At 44.0% G+C, this 17,759-nt stretch overlaps 1 protein-coding gene across 4 annotated transcripts in view; it reads left to right on the forward strand.

Annotated features, from left to right (window-relative positions):
- Nucleotides 1–17,679, forward strand: part of HMG20A (high mobility group 20A) — a 92,837-nt gene extending 75,158 nt beyond the window's left edge. For all 4 annotated transcript variants that reach the window (XM_055130984.1, XM_055130983.1, XM_055130985.1 and 1 more), the window contains 4 exons: nt 9,385–9,460; nt 10,439–10,654; nt 11,323–11,465; nt 15,424–17,679. In XM_055130984.1, the coding sequence (XP_054986959.1) occupies nt 9,385–9,460; nt 10,439–10,654; nt 11,323–11,459 (429 nt within the window). In that variant the 3' untranslated portion in view covers nt 11,460–11,465; nt 15,424–17,679. The remainder of the gene's footprint in view (nt 1–9,384; nt 9,461–10,438; nt 10,655–11,322; nt 11,466–15,423) is intronic.
- The last annotated feature ends 80 nt before the right edge of the window (nt 17,680–17,759 follow it).

Consider the following 17,759-nt stretch of genomic DNA (forward strand, 5'->3'; position numbering starts at 1 on the left):
TATGGAGATTCCTCTAAAAACTAAGCACCCATATAGCCATTGATGCCCCTTCTTGACATTTACCCCTAAACCACAAAAGTATTCACTCAAAAAGATATATTCATGGCAGCACTTAGTAGACAGGATTTGGAGACAACCAGATGTCTAATGACAAATCAATGGATAAAGAAATTATGATATATATATTTATATATGTATATATGTGTGTCTATATCCATATCTATATATATATATAACATATATATATATACACTCACAATGGAATACTACTCAGTTGTAAGAAAAGATGAAATCTTGCAGTTTGCTGCAACACGAACGGAACGTGGGTGTTGTGTTAAAATAAGTCAGAGAAAGACAGATACCAGATAAAAATGATTTCTCTCATCTGTGGATATAGAGACAAAACAAGGGAATATACACTATCAAACTCTGATGACCCCTTGACCTTGGATTACAAAACTGATTGACAAATGGAGATGGGGGGTGAAGATTGGGTCCAAGATAATGGTGAAAGGTCACAGACACTTTGGTGAAGATGTATGGTTTTAACTTGTACATCAAAACCATAAATGTTAACATTATTGTAACCATATTATCTAGACTATAATTCTTTTGAAGTTTTAATAAAACCCTCAGGGCCAGGAATGTGGCTCACTGGTAAAGTGAATGCTTTGCATGTGTAAGACTTAGAGTCAATCCTTGATACTGGGGTGGGCGGAGCCCCAATAAAATCTGCTCACTGACTCCTCATTGCTTACCAAGTCACATTCAAATTCAGCAATCAGGGATTTTTGTAATTAAGTTCCAGCTTCCCTTTCCAACTACCTCCACTCCCTTATTTCCTGTAGAGCTTAGGTACTAAGAATATTCCTAATCCCTTTCTCTATTTCATGTCTCTGCTTCCTTTTTGCAAAAAAATGTTTGCCCTCATGTACTTTCTCTTCCTCCCCATCTCCTTATTCTGCTTCTCAAAATTATGGACATCCTCCAACCCCTATTTCAAGTTTTATTTTCTCCTTCAGTCTTTCCCTGTTTATTTCAACCTCTTTTAGCCCTCGCAGCTCTGTACTTTTCTGTTCTGCTCTTAACTGGTTACGCAAGTGCTTCTATTATTCATGCTCTCAAACTGTAATCTCTCTGAAGGCATGTGTGTCTACTTTCAATCTTGTACCCAAATCTCACCACCTCACATGATATTCTTGCCTGGGGGAGGTTTTCCATGAATACTTAAGTCTTTTTATGCACAATCTACTTGTTGGGGGAAAATGGGAATTTTCACAAAAAGCATTGTCACTATACTTTTTTGGCATGTATTTGGATTGTGGCCATATCACTATATCACTGTCATCTCATTGCTCATCGATTTGCTCGAGCGGGCACCAGTAACATCTCCATTGGAAGACTTGTTGTTACTGTTTTTGGCATATCGAATATGCCATGGAGAGCTTGCCAGGCTCTGCCATGCAGGCAGGATACTCTCAGTAGCTTGCTGGGCTCTCTGAGGGGGCGGAGGAATCAAACCTGGGTCTGCCATGATAAACATTTTTTAAAAATAGACAATGGAGGGGCTGGAGCAATAGCACAGCGGGTAGGGCATTTGCCTTGCATGCGGCTGACCCGGGTTCGATTCTCAGCATCCCTGAGCACCGCCAGGGATAATTTCTGAGTGCAGAGCCAGGAGTAACCCCTGTGCATCGCCAGGTGTGATCCAAAAAGAAAAAAAATTAGACAATGGAATAATTTTTATAGGCAATGAAAAACACCAAGTGCATTATAAATATGTTGCCATATCAGGGAAATAATTTCCTCATAACTATTTTGAATAAAACATTTCAGGGGGTAATTCTTATATCTAATAAAAGATAGATTTGGCTGGGGGGCAGTGGAGGGAAAAACTACTTAAATTTATAAGTGAAATGGATTTCTTACCATCCATAAATTAGAAAATGAGAAGTTTAATGATTATCAGCAGTTTAGTTACGGCTGTGTCAGTGTTTCTATATGTCACATATAAGATTAAATATAATTTTTCAAGAAACTTTAATTCATGGTGATTAGAAATTTTAAAATATTTTTTTCAGTTTAAATAAACATTTTTTTAAAAAATGAAAGAAAGCAACACTATGTGGGAGCCAGAGAGATGGTACAGTAAAGCAGATGCCTACTATGTGGTACCACTGGGCTGGGTGCAATGCTAGAGGTCCCCGAGTATCACCAGAGTAACCTGAATAATCCCCAGCACCACAAGGCCCAGGCTACACTGCATCCTCAGGCCCTCACATAAAACTACCTGGAGAGATAGTTTGGGGAGAGATAATACAGCGGGGAGGGCACTTGCCTAGCATGCAGAGTTCTATCCTGGGTTCCATCCCTGGCATCCCATCTCTGGTCCCCCAAGTACTGCCAAGATTAATTTCTGAGTGCAGAGCCAGGAGTAACCCCTGAGTATCATCAGGTGTGTCCCCCCCCACCCCGGAAAAAAAAGCTATCAGCCCAGGTGGCCCAGAATACCAGGAGCTCCACACACCCCCAATTTCACAATGCCGGGAAGCAAACCCAGAGCCTCACTTGTGTAAGCAAATGCTTTACCACTGAGTCACATCCCCAGTTGGTACATTTTTACTTTTTTTGTTTGGCTGGTTAGTTTTAGGGCTACAACCAATAGTTCTGGGGGCTACTCCCAACGTGGTGCTCAGGGCTCACTCCCAGGGATTGAACCCAAGGCTCCCACATGTAAAGTATGCAGTCCAGCCTCTGAGCTCTCTTACTGGGCCCCAAAACTTTGTGTTTTTAATTATAATTTAATAATGTTGCTAATGTTCTTTGTTGTCAGATCCTTATTTACATTGTCTTCTTTGCTCACACATCAATATGATGAAATTCGTTTGTTTTGGGTCATACCCCTGGTTATCCCCTGCTTAATGCGAGAGGATGTTCTTAGGAGTTCTTAGGGGATGACGTGGCTCTGGGGTTCAAGTCCAGGCCTCCAGCATGCCAAACATGCACACCAGCCCTTTCCTCTGTTTCCCCAATGCCCGTGAAAAATGCATACTTCTGTTTTTCCCTCTGTGATGTCCTCTGTACCTTATCTATCCTTAACAATTATAACAGAGAATTGGGGGCAATAATTAGAGCTCACATTTTCTGCTCCTTTCATTGCTATGGATTTTCTGACCAAACCATATGCAACATTTTTATCCTCAGTAAAGTTGATAGTTACAGTCAGAAGATATTTAGATGTCATCTCAAATGCTGCTGATTTGAGAAATGATGCTTTTCATTAAAATTAATTATTTAGTACCGATGAGTTTCTGAAATCTTCAAAAAGGAGTGTCTGTGATTTTCATTTCAAGATTAGAAGCTTGTTAACAAAAAAAAAAAAGTGGAGGGGGTTAAAAATACCATGTATAGGGGCTGGAGCGATAGCACAGCGGGTAGGGCGTTTGCCTTGCACGCGGCCGACCCGGGTTCTAATCCCAGCATCCCATATGGTCCCCTGAGCACCGCCAGGGGTAATTCCTGAGTGGAGAGCCAGGAATAACCCCTGTGCATCGTCGGGTGTGACTCAAAAACAAAAAAAAAAAAAAAAATACCATGTATATAAGTAGACCGTATACATCTGGCAATGGATTTGTGCCATCAAGAGAAAGCTCTCTTAGATTAAGGTTATTGAACCAATTAACCAAAAAACCTCCCTGTTTTACCAGTTTTTACTTTACATTGGATAATATCTTTCCTAAAAGGTAATTTCAAAAAAAACAACTCCAGACAACAAGAACTGGCTTGACAGTTTAAACAGTTACACAGGATTTCTTTATATGTAGCTTTAGTGTATGATAGGAATTTAGAAACACTGTGAAAGTGCTTTAGGTGAAAAGCAGTCAGAGAAGACCCCAGGGAAAAGAGCAACTGAAGCAGGTTCGGGTTGGGGATGTGGCTTAGTGAGAAAGTACCTGCCTTGCATACATAAAGTGCCGGGACCATGAAAAGAGAAGAAAAGGAAAAAGACCAAATTTTTATCAAGACAATGGCTTTAGCAGAATTATGATTATGTTACTTTAAAAAGCAAGTGTCTCAGGGCTGGAATGATACAGTAGCTAAGGTACTTGCCTTGCAAGAAGCCAACCTGGATTCAATCCCCATCACCCCATAGCGTCCCCCATTCCAGTCCCCAGGAATGATCCCCAGGTACAGGGCCAAGAGTAAGTAAGCCCTGAGCACCCAAAAGCAAAAAGAAAAAGAAAAAAAAATACAAAAATGCAAGTGTCTTACAAAGTGCCAGAAATGTCAGTTATTCTAAAAACATGCTTATTTCCTTTTATTCATCCTATTTAAAGTAAAATGTCAAATGTATTAATCGTCAAGCTCACTTCAAAAGTGCCAAGACCTTGGAAATCCTCTCAACTGACTCTTTCATTTTATAGCGAGTAAATTACTTACATAATACATGGAAAAACCTGCCCTGAATCATATATTGAACTACTTAGAGGCATAAGTGTCATTGAAACCCAGGGTTCTGTCTCCCAGCCTGTCATTCTTCATAGCACATGCCAGGCTCTCAGCAGTGAACCTAATGGTGGAGCTGGTTTCCTGAGGTATCAGCAAAAAGTGTTGCCAGTCAACACAGAAATTCCCTGGCTTGTACATGGTGAAGAAACATCTTTTCCTAAATGAAATAGGTTCTTAAGACATTATACCAAAACAGAAGCCAAAGGGTGCATAATAGAGTTAAAGCAATTCTGGGGAGAGGGCAACTCAGAGAAGGGATCACCAAGTATATTGCGGTCGGAGGCCATGCAGGGGAAGGCTGATGCGGGCTAAATGTGGTCTAGAGACTGAACACAGTGGCCACTCAAGACCTCTATTGCGAACCACAACACCTAATGAGAGAGAGAAAACAAAAGGAAATGCCCTGCCACAGTGGCAGGGTGGGGTGGGGGGAGATGGGATTGGGGAGGGTAGGAGGGATGTTGGGTGTACCGGTGGTGGAGAATGGGCACTGGTGAAGGGATGGGTTCTCAAACTTTGTATGGGGGAAACATTTATACAAAAATGTATAAATCTGTAACTGTACCCTCATGGTGATTCACTAATTAAAAATAAATAAATTTAAAAAAATAAAAAATAAAAAAAATAAAGCAGTGCTGATCCGAAACTCATTCAAGCCTGCTAGTGGGGACCCTACTGCCCAGTACACAATATCAAGAACATCTTCTCACATAATGGGCACTCGAGAGAAATCATATCACACTCTGAATTTCTGGCCCTCTGCCTAGTTCACAGTAGAATGGGTTCAACTCAAAAGAGCTTCTGTTGCCTTACCATCTACTCAGTCTATAGAATGAAAACCAAAGTGAAGAGTATTCTCATTTCTCTCATCAGAATCCAGCCCCTGAGACCCACGAGTCGGCTAGTGCTACTCCCAAGGAAGGGTCTACAACTCGTGTGAGGATTAAGAAACAACAATTTTGTCACTCCCTTAATTTACGAGAAATGACAAAATGACTCTCAGCCTGAACAAATCGGACCCTTTCAGTGAAGAAGTAATGAAATCCTTACGATTTTAATCCCTTGAGCGATTCTTGGAGTCGCTTAAGTATAGTGGTGGGTGGGGGTAGGGGGGTGGCAGGAGGATCCCCATCGTGCCTCGTAATGTACTCAGTAATGTAAAAATGCTGATGGCTTTTATTACCGCTCTTCCATTAAGTAGGATTTTTCTGTTGCCTCTCGGAGACTGAATGGTTTCATTTAATTGCTTTGGTGTTTCTTATTTCGCACTCTACAAATTTACACCAAGGCACAGCGTATTCATGTGCCTACATGGCGCTGTCCTCTGCTCTGAGGTAGTTTTGCTTGGTTGGGCCGGATGAACCACATAAGGTTAGACATTAGACAAGAGCATTAGCTTGGTGTTTTATGATAGAAAGGATGGGATTGCCCAACTGCAAAGAAGCAGGGTTTTAAAGGAAGTTCTTGGGCTCATGGGAGTGGGAGCCAGGCCTGCGGAAACAGATAGACTCCTAGCCAACTAACTGACAGCCCTGAAGCAGGAGGCTGAATGAGGTAGGCAGATGAAGGCCTGAGTCCTTCCTCAAGGCATTTGTGGACGTCTGCTCATATATGACATGCCTTACACATGTTGGAATTGTGTGTCTTAAGTTTTCTGTTCTCCTGCAGCAACTCAGTAACAGGGTTGCAGTATAGAAGGTGGCAGAATCAAGAGAAAACCATGGCAAATACGTTAAGATCATTCTGGAACCAGCCTTTTTTGCTCATGCATTAGTTCCCTTTGAAATCCACTAGGAGCTGACTTTACAAGTTGAAATTGGGGCTTTCGTTGATAATTTTGTTTAATTCAGTTATTCATTTGTTTGTTTATTTGGGGCTTGGGAGCCAGATCTGGTGGTGCTTGGCAGCCATACTGGGGACCGAACCCAAGGCTCTTGCATGCCAAGTGCGCTCCAGCCTTTTGGAATGACTCTCCAGTCCTGAATTTAACTTTTTTTTTTTTCACTTTATTTATCTGTTTTGCTTATTTACTTATTTCTTTTACCCTTCCCCTCATTATCATGGTGATAACAGACATCATACACACTCGTCGTGCTCAGACACTTGTCGCACTCACCAGAAATCGTTCACGGCTGTTCTTCCCCACACATGGGTTGCCCCATTCCTCCGGGCTGCGTGCTTTCGTTGAGCCAGAGATCAGAAACTTTGCCATGGTGCCAACTTCTTGTTGAATTTCAGATTGTTCTGGGAAACTTCGCTTTCTTTAAGGAGTCCAGGAGCAAAAATAAAATGCTCTGCAAGCAGAGCATAATGCTTCGTGTCTCAGCCTTGGTATCTTAGATGCCTCTCTTGATCCACTGCCGATGGCAAGGCAGCTCACAGACCGCCCCTGCCCGCAGGCAGACGCCAATACGGAAACAAATGCTTGAGCGCTCGGAATTTGCTTTTCTCTTGGACACCAAATCATATTCAGAGTCAAAGATAAAAGACTAGAGCCGCAAGAGTAGGAGAGACAGATTCTGTCTCTAACTTTGAACATGTTTTTATGAAATGATTTCTGCTATTTAGCTTTATCTTATAAAGATTTGAAATCTTTAAACACCAGACCAAGACACTCAGCACGTACATTCGTAATGCTTTCAACTTAAATTCACTGTAGAAATTGCAGCAAGTTTAGACCTCGACCTGACACCATGTACAAAAATCAGATCAAAATGGATTAAAGACCTCAACATCAGACCACAATCCATAAGGTACATCGAAGACAAGGTCGGCAAAACCTTTCACAATATTGAAGCTAAAGGTATCTTCAAAGATGACACGGAACTAAGCAATCAAGTAGAAACAGATAAACAAATGGGACTATATTAAATTAAAAAGCTTCTGCACCACAAAAGACACAGTGACCAGAATACAAAGGCAGTCTACAGAATGGGAAAGGATATTCACCCAATACCCATCCGATAAAGGGTTGATATCAAGGGTATATAAAGTACCGATTGAACTCTACAAGAAGAAAACATCCAACCCCATCAGAAAATGGGCTGAAGAAATGAATAGAAACTTTTCCAAGGAAGAGATACTAATGGCCAAAAGGCACATTAAAAAATGCTCTGCATCACTAATCATCAGAGAGATGCAAATCAAAACAACCATGAGATACCACCTCACACCACAGAGAATAGCACACATCCAAAAGAACAAAAGCAACCGCTATTAGAGAAGATGTGGGGAGAAAGAGACCCTTCTACACTGCTGGTGGGAATGCCAACTGGTCTAGCCCCTTTGGAAAACAATATGGACGATTCTCAAAAAATTAGAAATTGAGCTTCCATTTGATCCAGCAATACCACTTTTGGGAATATATCCTGGAGAAACAAAAAAGTATAGTTGAAATGACATCTGCACTTATATGTTCATCGCAGCACTGTTTACAATAGCCAGAATCTAGAAAAAACCCGAGTGCCCGAGAACAGATGACTAGTTAAAGAAACTTTGGTACATCTATACAATGGAATACTTTGCAGCTGTTAGAAAGGATGAAGTCATGAACTTTGCATATAAGTGGATCAACATGGAAAGTATCATGCTAAGTGAAATGAGCCAGAAAGAGAGGGACAGACATAGAAAAATTGCACTCATCTGTGGAACATAAAATAACAGAGTAGAAGGCTACCCAAGAATAGTAGTATATAATACCAGGAGGTTGGCTCCATAGCTTGGAAGCTGGCCTCACACGCTGGGGGAAAGTCATCCCAGATAGAGAAGGGAACACCAAGTAAAATGTGATTGAAGATCCCGAGCGGGAAGGGAGATGTATACTGAAAGTAGACTAGAGACTGAACAGGATGACCACTCAGTACCCCTATTGCAAACCACAACACCCAAAAGGAGAGAGAGATATCAAAGTGGAATGCCCCGCCACAGAGGCGGGGGGAGGGGTGGGATTGGGGGGGTGGGAGGGATACTGGGTTCATTGGTGGTGGAGAATGGACACTGGTGGAGGGATGGGCTCTCAAACATTGCATGAGGAAAAAACAAGCACGAAAATGTGTGAATCTGTAACTGTATCCTCACTGTGACTCACTAATTAAAAAATAAATAAATTTTTTTAAAAATTGCAGCAAGTATCTTGAAACAATTATTCATAAGAATTATTGTATAATATATTTTATAGTGGTTTTGTGAGTCTTTATTTTTAATGGCTTATTATTGATCTAGTTTTAGGTTTTGTCACTTTCTGTGTCACATAATCTTTGGCTTTCTCTTTTTAGAGACTAGTTATTCTTTGTTTTGTTTGATTGTTTTTTTCCTGCTTCCAAAGAAAGTCTAAAAGATCACAATTATAGGCTGCTTCATAAATAAGTAAAGTCAAAATAGAAATAGCAATGGAATACCATTATCACGGCTCATGATTGACAGATCTTGGCTTAAGATTCTGACTATCCACTCAATGAATTTAAATTGGGTCGTCCTGTCTCATGGAGCATTTTGCATGCATAATCAACAAACTCGAAACACCTAGAAATTTCTCTTTTCCTACCCCAGTTACTTTCACAATTAATAGTGTTGACTACTAAAAGTACAGAGCTAAGAAATGGCTTTCAAATACTCTATTAGGGAAATTTATGTAGGTTTGTTTTATTTTAAAGTTTTTCTAAGAGGAAAACATCTGTTCCTCTTAGAAAATTCAGTACTTAACCTGCGTTTGTAGTTATATGAAAGTTCAAGTTCAGTGAAAAGGGAAATATGTTTCCCTCCCAGCCTCATGCAAGACAAGCCCCTTAACCTCCGACCCCACTTACTCTTTGCAGTTATGCGGTACTGTTTATTTTAGCTTCTAAGATTTAACTTTTTTCCCCTTTTGATTCACAGAAAGAAACAGAAGTAAAGGAACGATCTGTCTTTGACATCCCAATATTTACAGAGGAATTCCTGAACCACAGCAAAGGTGATTACCAAAGTATTATTTTATGTCCTCAGATATATGACAGGGGATGTAATTGTCAGGAAAACTCTTTGGTCAAATGCAGTGGTATTATTACAAACTCTAGGATGCATCTGGAAGAAGAAATATACTCCCTTTCACTCTGCTCAAGGTAGCTGCTATCCTACCAGTGAAGGAAAGCTAGGACAGTGTTGGTCAAAGCTGCTTCCGTCTCTAGATCCTAGGAAATAAACATGCATCTAAAATAACTGTGTAGGCACAGGAAGCTAGCTCTAAGGATTGGCGCACATATTTTGCATACAGGGGGGCCAGATTCAATCCCAAACACCAATTGGCCCTCCAGAGGACCCCCAGAAGGGACCCCACCCCCTCAAGCACAGAGCCAATTGAGCACTGGGTGTGGCCCCAAACATCAAAATAAATAAATCAATAACAATGAAAGTTCATCTAACTTAGTGCTTTCAGACTCTTAGCCTAAAATTCTTTGTACAAATGAAAGCTTACTTGGATGTCTAAAATATAAATAGGTGAGAGCAAAGTTGACCCTCTATGGTAAAGATAAGGCGCCTTGCCCCGGATGCCCAGATGAAACTGTTTCTCATTGCAGGTGTTCGGTGGGGCTATTACTGTTTTTCCTGTGGCATTGGGGGCATGGGACACTTTCGGACTCCTGGGCATCTGCTTTCAGGGTTGCAAGGCAGTCCCCGCAAAACTACACAGATAGAAGTACCGGAACTGCAGTTGTTCCTTGCAGTCTTAAGTACGGAATATGCCCATATTTTAATTTAGGACTTAAAATAGCTCGAGGGAGCCAGGCGTTTTATTGCTGAAATTGCTATCTGGGAGGCCGTAATGAGAATAGGGAGATGAGTTGGGGCAGCTAATTAGAGACAGCTAAGCAGAACTTCCCAGAAGCGCCGCGGGAGCCCCTCCGAGGGCCGGGAGCCCCGCATGTGACTCGGGCCGGGGGGGTGCCCGCAGCCCGGGAGGCGGAGCTGCGCCAGCTGCGCAAGTCCAACATGGAGTTCGAGGAGCGGAACGCGGCCCTGCAGAAGCACGTGGAGAGCATGCGCACGGCCGTGGAGAAGCTGGAGGTGGACGTGATCCAGGAGCGCAGCCGCAACACGGTCCTGCAGCAGCACCTGGAGACTCTGCGGCAGGTGCTCACCAGCAGCTTCGCCAGCATGCCCCTGCCGGGTAAGGGCCTGGGGCAGCCCTCCCCAGGCGCGGCCCCCTGCACGCGGGGGGCGCGGGGGCGGGCGGGGGCGAGGCGGGCATCACCCCACCCGAGAAATATCAGTGCCGCGTGTCCCTGCTCCCACCCTGTGGTCTGGGTCAGGGGGCCTGAGGGGGAGCCCGCAGCATCCAGGGCTGTAGACACCCTCGTCCTGGACAGGTTCCTCCCGCCCCCCGCATGCTAATCCCCCCAGCTCGCTTCCTAGTCACGCCCATTTGGCATATCTGTCGTTTGGCTGCTCTGTGACTTGGTTTTCATGGGGAGGAAAGGGAAGAAAACCAACAGGTGTGTCTCCTGTGGGATAATCATGTATCACGCAGGTTAAATACTGCGCGGGTTCCAGGTTGAGGATCTTCATAACACAGAACGCTAAAAGAATCAGTAATTTTTGTTGTTGTTGGTATACGTAGCTACTATATATACCGTTCTGCACTTATATAGCCCATCTGTTTACGTGAGACTGTAGGGTAACTTTATTTCTTTGTAGTCTAAAAGTGTCTCCTCTAAAACTAAAATCTTGTCTGACACAGCCTGATTGTAGTTATGGTTCCTTTTGCTGTGGATTTGTGTAACTGTGGAAAGGATGAACTGAGCGTGGGGGATTTCTTACTTTCTCCTCTCCCTCTAGGAAGTGGAGAGACCCCAACAGTGGACACCATCGACTCGTATATGAACAGACTGCACAGTATTATTTTAGCTAATCCCCAAGACAATGAAAACTTCATAGCTACAGTTCGAGAAGTTGTGAATAGACTTGATCGTTAAGGAATGGTGAGAACTCACTTAATGTGATAGCTTATCATCAGAATGAAACTGGGGCTAGACTTGATTGCTCACGAAGTATTACTAAACCCTTCGATTCCATGAATAAATGAATTGGAGACTTGTTTGAGCCTCCTGTTCCACAGTTGCTAAACACAAATTGAATCAAGACAATTTTTTTCTCGAGCATTTCTTAACATGCTTTGATGGGAAAAGCATGGTTTTTGTGGTTGGACCTCAGTTGTAACTTTGTCACCTATGGGTTGTATTCTTGAAAAGTCAGTTTCCCAAAGCCTCCTGGAGAGTAGGGAACTTATCACCCCTCAAATCTCACCGAGAGCAAAATAACAGCATCTAATTGTTCTCCTAATGATGATTTACAGTAATAGCCATGCAGTGTATGTCTGGAAGCCCACATAAATAAGGGGCTTTCTTTCCCCGCTCAGCCCACTCATGCCAGAGTAACTATACTAATGTAAATGAAATAGTAAATGTTCTGATTAAACAGATCAAAAACAAGCTTAGTTGACCGGGGAGATTGCTCAGAGGGCTGGTGGAGCATGTGCTTTGAATACAGGAGCCCAGGTTCAATCCCTGGACACCACATGATTCCTTGAGCTTTGCCAGGAGCAACCCACAGACACCAAGTTGAGACTACCCTGAGGACCACTGGGTGTGGCCCAGAAGAACAAAATATAAGTAGATAAACTCAAAATTTTTTAAAAAAAGAAGAACATTTAACAAATATCTGGTTATATATGTCACATCCTTTTAGAGGAGAGAAAAGTATATTTCCACAAGAGGCCTGTCTGTATAAATCTTTTGGTACTAATGTTTAATCATCGGGTAGCACTTCTCAAGAGAAATTGTAAATTGTTCTAGCAGATTCCTAGAGATCAGGTGCCCGTGTGTATGCCATCCCACAGTATTGTCCACCCTTTGCTCAATAAATTATTTCAAGCCTACAGGCATATAGACCATGTGGAAATCTGAGGGTGGACCATATGGTGAAGTGGCAATGTATGGATATTAAACCAAGAGTAGACAACAGGATATGCTCTTTAGAATGGTCAGCCATGGGTTTGTACCTTTATTTGTTCTGGGAGGATGGAAACATAGTCTGCTACATATTCATATTCTAGCATGGCTTGGACCTTGAGAAACATGAGTAAAAATAAATGAAAGTCCCGATTCTTTGTCTTACGAAGCAGCATCTGCTAGCGGCGACAAGAGCTGCGTCTTTATCCTTCTTGGTCATGCCCTTGGATGGTAATTAGGTTAGGCAATTCATTACACTCTTAGCCTCAGCTGAGCTGAGATGGGGAAAGGCTTCCTGTCCTTCTAGTGCGTAGCCAGATGGAACGGACTGCACTTCTAAGAGATGGCCAGGCTCCCTGCAGAATATAGAAGTGGCATTACTGCTGCTGTTTACGAGGGGAACAGCTTGTAAATCTAGGCCTGGGATTTTCAGGAGCTCATCATCCTTCTCATTTTCACACAGTGTTTTCAATTAGCACACTTGTAGGCTAGAAAAGAGAAAGCTGGGAAAAACCACGCAAGATGGTGAAAGAACGTAGTAATTGATAGACTGGTGGTGCCTCACCTAGGTAAGCATAGTTCCTGCAAGTTTTGAGCCAAAAGTAGTTTTTCATTTTGACCATGTTGCCAGTAAGAGCTTAACCCAAGCATAGAATGTTACTACCTTTATCCTTGATTTTGTCTCCAGATACTTTGCCCTTGAAAAAATACCCATGAACCATTTCATTACCCCAAATTCTTCCACTATAGTTATATAAACATAACATAGAATGGATGGCTCCCCACAACCCCCAGCCTCCATCAGAAGAAACAATTAAAAGAACCATGATTGGGGCTGGAGCGATAGCACAGCGGGTAGGGCGTTTGCCTTGCATGCGGCCGACCCGGGTTCTAATCCCAGCGTTCCATATGGTCCCCTGAGCACCGCCAGGGGTAATTCCTGAGTGAAGAGCCAGGAGTAACCCCTGTGCATCGCCGGGTGTGACCCCCCCCAAAAAAAAAACCAAAAAAAAAAAAAAAAAACCATGATTAACACCACCTTGGCCTCATTATACACGCAGCCAGGACTGCTGTCCCCAGCACTTGGGGTACAATCAATTAATCCGACATGAGCTTGGCAAAAGTTTCATTCACTGTCAGGAGCCAGTGAGTGAAGAGAAGCTAAAGCAAGTTTTGAGATGCACCCAACAATTCACATAGGAAAAGACTAAAATTCAAAGAGGAGATGACTTTTTTTTTGTTTGTTTGTTTGTTTTGCTTTTTTGGGTCACACCTGGCGATGCTCAGGGGTTACTCCTGGCTCTGCACTTAGGAATTACTCCTGGCGGTGCTCAGGGGACCATATGGGATGCTGGGAATCAAACCCGGGAGGGCGAGTGCAAGGCAAACACCCTACCTGCTGAGCTATTGCTCCAGCCCAAAGAGATGGAAGTTTCTTACTGTAAATATCTGAATACAGAATCCAGGACTAGATCACATATATCTAAACTCTGGTTTAGTGGGATTCTAAAACATTGCTGGAGGAAGTGGGATGTAAACAAAACAATTCTCTTATAACAAGGGCCTCAATATAAATAGAAAAAATTATAATCCAGTAGCTATTGTGTGGAAAACATTTTAGTGAGTCCATTATGATATGCTATATTTATTAAATATATGTCTCAAATATATTATAAAACTATATAAATAATAGATAAAGAATGGAAGAATGTCTGGTTTGGGGGTTGTGTTTTGTTTTTTGGGTTTTTTTTGTTTTTGTTTTTGTTTTTTTTTTGGTGGTTCCAGGGATTAAACTTGGTGCCTTACATAAAACCCAAGGTCTAAGGCCAGAGAGATAGTATAGCCATTAGGGCACTTGCCCTGATCCTGGACACATACGGTCCTTCACGCCTGCAGAAGTGACCCATAAGTCAGGAATAAGCCCGGAGCACCACCGGCCGTGACCCAAAGGCAAACATACTTAAATAGATAAAACCCAGGGTCTCTATTGCTGAACTGTTTCACCAGCCCCCAACTGTCACTTCATTTGTGGCTCACTAGTACCTCAAGAAAATTAGAGCTAGGAGAAACCTGGGGGTAGGTGAGCCAGAAAATAGTACAGGGGTTCCAGCACTTGCTCTCACATACCCATGCTGGTTCAGTCACTAGCACGAGTGACCTCTGAGCACAGAGCCAGCAGTGAGCCCCGAGCCCCTCCAGGTGCTGCCCAAACAAAAAAGTGGGAGAGATTTCATTTTTGAGAGGTAGCCACTTTAGATAAATGCATATTGCTTAAATTTCAGTCGAAACAAATGATAACCATGTGAGGCTGGAAGGAGGGTGCATTGCTCTGACGTGAGCGGGATTTCTCTCAGTGAGAGAAAATGCTCTGTTCATATGCACGCCACAGCCACACGCAGCGATCCTTAGACTGTGAGCGGCAGGACATTGGTTTTGATGACCTGTCCCTTCTCCAGACTGGAGCACTAATGTTCCCTCACCAGAGGTGCCCAATGGTTGCTTCTCTGTGCTCACCCTCCCACCACTGCCCCATCACTGGTGAGCTGGAGCAGACCACACTCCTCGCTGAAACTCCCGGTGAGGTGATTCGAGTCCCCTCGCTGGGCCTGCTTGGCCTGTCTGAAGATAAAACAGCTCTGCTGCTGCTGTTGCTGCTGCTTTTTTTTTATAAAAAAGGTCACTATGAAGTTACAGAGTTATTCATGTTTGGGTTTCAGGTATACAATGTTTCCATAGTGACCCTTTCACCAAGTGGCCACTTCCCTCCATCAGAGCCTCCCACACTAAACCATTTGCCTGCCAGTCTAAAAGCTTGCTTCCTAACCTAATTAAAAAAAAAAAAAAAGTCTAGCCCTTATCTTTGCCTATCAGTGCTTATTTTTTGGCATCTTCTCTCCCCCACCCCCCCGCCTTTCCCCCATTCCTACAGGTTTTAGAATTCCAAGAGGTTCTGTTGGTGGGTTTGCTTGTGAGGATTGAGAAGCCTCCCTTGGACATTTGGACTGAACCCAGGCAGAGTGGCAGTGCAGACACGTCTGCTTTCGAGAGTCGTCAGCCCGGGAGTGGAAAGCCTTCATCCCACGAAGCCACCCGAGGAGCCACAAAGAGAACACGTTTCAAATCTTCCTCCACGACTGTCCTTGTGAAGTTCCAAAGGGCACTGCCCCCCTGCCAGCTCTCTGCATTCCTGTGGGAGTGCCCTGGGCCCCCCACACTGATACCCGCAGCCCAGGGGAGGCCTTCTCCCCCCACCTCATTCCCGAAGACACCTTCAGCAGTCGCGCTCCAGCTTTCTTACCTAGCTATCCCGCACTCGTTTTTAATGCCTTGGGGGAAATGTTTCTATCCCACGTGTGTGTGCGTGCACACGCACGCATGCACACACACACACTCACTCACACACACACACACACACACAAGTTAGACTTCCATTCTCTCACCTCTAAGCCTGGTGGCCCAGCGGGGATCTGCAGAGAACTTCTCTCCGTGGACACACCCAGTCTTCCCCCCTTGCCTGTGGCCCGGCGCTGTGAGGGCCGCTCGGCCCGGGCACTGCCCGACACTTGCTGCACTGTCCACCCCCCACTGTTGGCAGCTTTTTTTTACTGGAGCTTTTATATTTTTTTTTCCTTTTTCTGAGATAAAGGTCACTGGTCACACAAAGAATGGGGAAAGGCATTTGGTATTGGGGATGGGCAAAGGCCACAAAGTTTGTCCTAAGTGATAACTAAGGGAGTCCGTGTCTGCCCTCGGCCTCCCCAGCTCGTGTGAGCGGCGTTCTGAATAGTCAGTCGGCTTGAGCTGACCGGGGCACAGAGGAGTTCGCCGTTGTCTTCCTTCTGTAGCAGAACTGCAGCATCCGTGGCCACAGGACAGGCTCCCCCTCCTTTGCAAGGGATGTTTTCTGACACCAGAAGGAAAGTGGGGGGATTCTGGTTCTCACCTCAGGGTCGGGGTGGGCTGGATGCAGGAGGGCGGGAGGCTGCCTGTTCTAGCCGAGATCTTTGGAACCGAAGCAGGGCGTGCTGAGTCCCTTGTCCAGGCACTGCGCCACCAAGGCAGGTGGCAGCTTGCCCCTCACAATATGCTCAGGAGCCCGCGTGTGCGCCAGGAACCCCGCCGTGCTGCCGCACACCATCCTGTCTTCTCAGCATCCCCTCACCCGCATTGCTTTATGAACCCAAAGGAAACAAACAACGGAACAACCTTTTATATGGCGTATGTGATCACACATCAAATTTCCTTGCATGGAAGCCCACCCCCCACCCCACCCCCCATGCCACCACTTGGCAACTTCGTCAGGTGCCCATTGTTGTCTTCTTACCCTAAGCCTCGCCAGCTCACCTGCTTCTCTGCGTTTTCCGCTTCTCCCGTTCTCCCCGCTGTTCCTGTCACTTGTCAGACTGCTGAGTGCAAGCTGGAACACGCTGTCTCTGGCAGGACACTGATGCCGGCCTGCGGCCAGATGCCTCCGAGCCTCTCCTTCCTTACTCTGATATTTCTCTTTCCTCCCAAGTGCTAGTTCTGTGCAGCTCTGTTAGCAGTGCCATCGACCAAGAAAGGCTGAGGCTTGGTCCAAAGATAATCGTCCTCCTGATTCTGGGTAAAACACCTGACATGGACTTGAAATTCTCACAGATTGAGAAATTTGCAAGACCTCCAGGGATCTGGTGGGTTGAGACCATTTCCACCCCATCCATAGAAGCAGCCTTGGGGAAATTGCCGGGTCCTCCAGTAGACTCGCTGGATGCTTGGATTCAGGGACTACAAAACTGTCAGACTCTGTATAGGAAATCTGTGCGTCCCCCACCCCCACCCCTCTCCCCTCTTGTCCACTCAGAGGTGGGAAAGAAAGTTCCAGGCTAATTCCCGATTCCCAGTTATCTTGTAGATACCACTGCACTTAAATGTCTTCTCCAGAAATAAGTTGTTGCCTATTCAGTGTTACAGATTTCTTTTTAGTTAAAAGCAAGGAACAGCTGAGGAGAGTGAGACAAAGTGTTTTATTTCTGACAAAATTCAGTTTCAGGGTGGGGGGAAATGTGTACATGTGTTTGAAAGTGTTGAAATGCCAAGGTTTCTGTATAAGTGTTTTTGTAATTAAACTTTTTAGATTTTTCTTTGTTTTTTAAGAAGTCAAAACGCTTGCTTGACATTTGCCTCATTAAAACTTTTCTATATTGAACCCACCAGATTCCATTTTATGTGTTTTAATGAGAGGAAAAAAGCCTCTTCATCCTAAAGACTTTTGTCAACTCTGCATTA

This window comes from Sorex araneus, chromosome 3 (genome assembly GCF_027595985.1).
Source record: "Sorex araneus isolate mSorAra2 chromosome 3, mSorAra2.pri, whole genome shotgun sequence".
Lineage (NCBI taxonomy): Eukaryota > Metazoa > Chordata > Mammalia > Eulipotyphla > Soricidae > Sorex > Sorex araneus.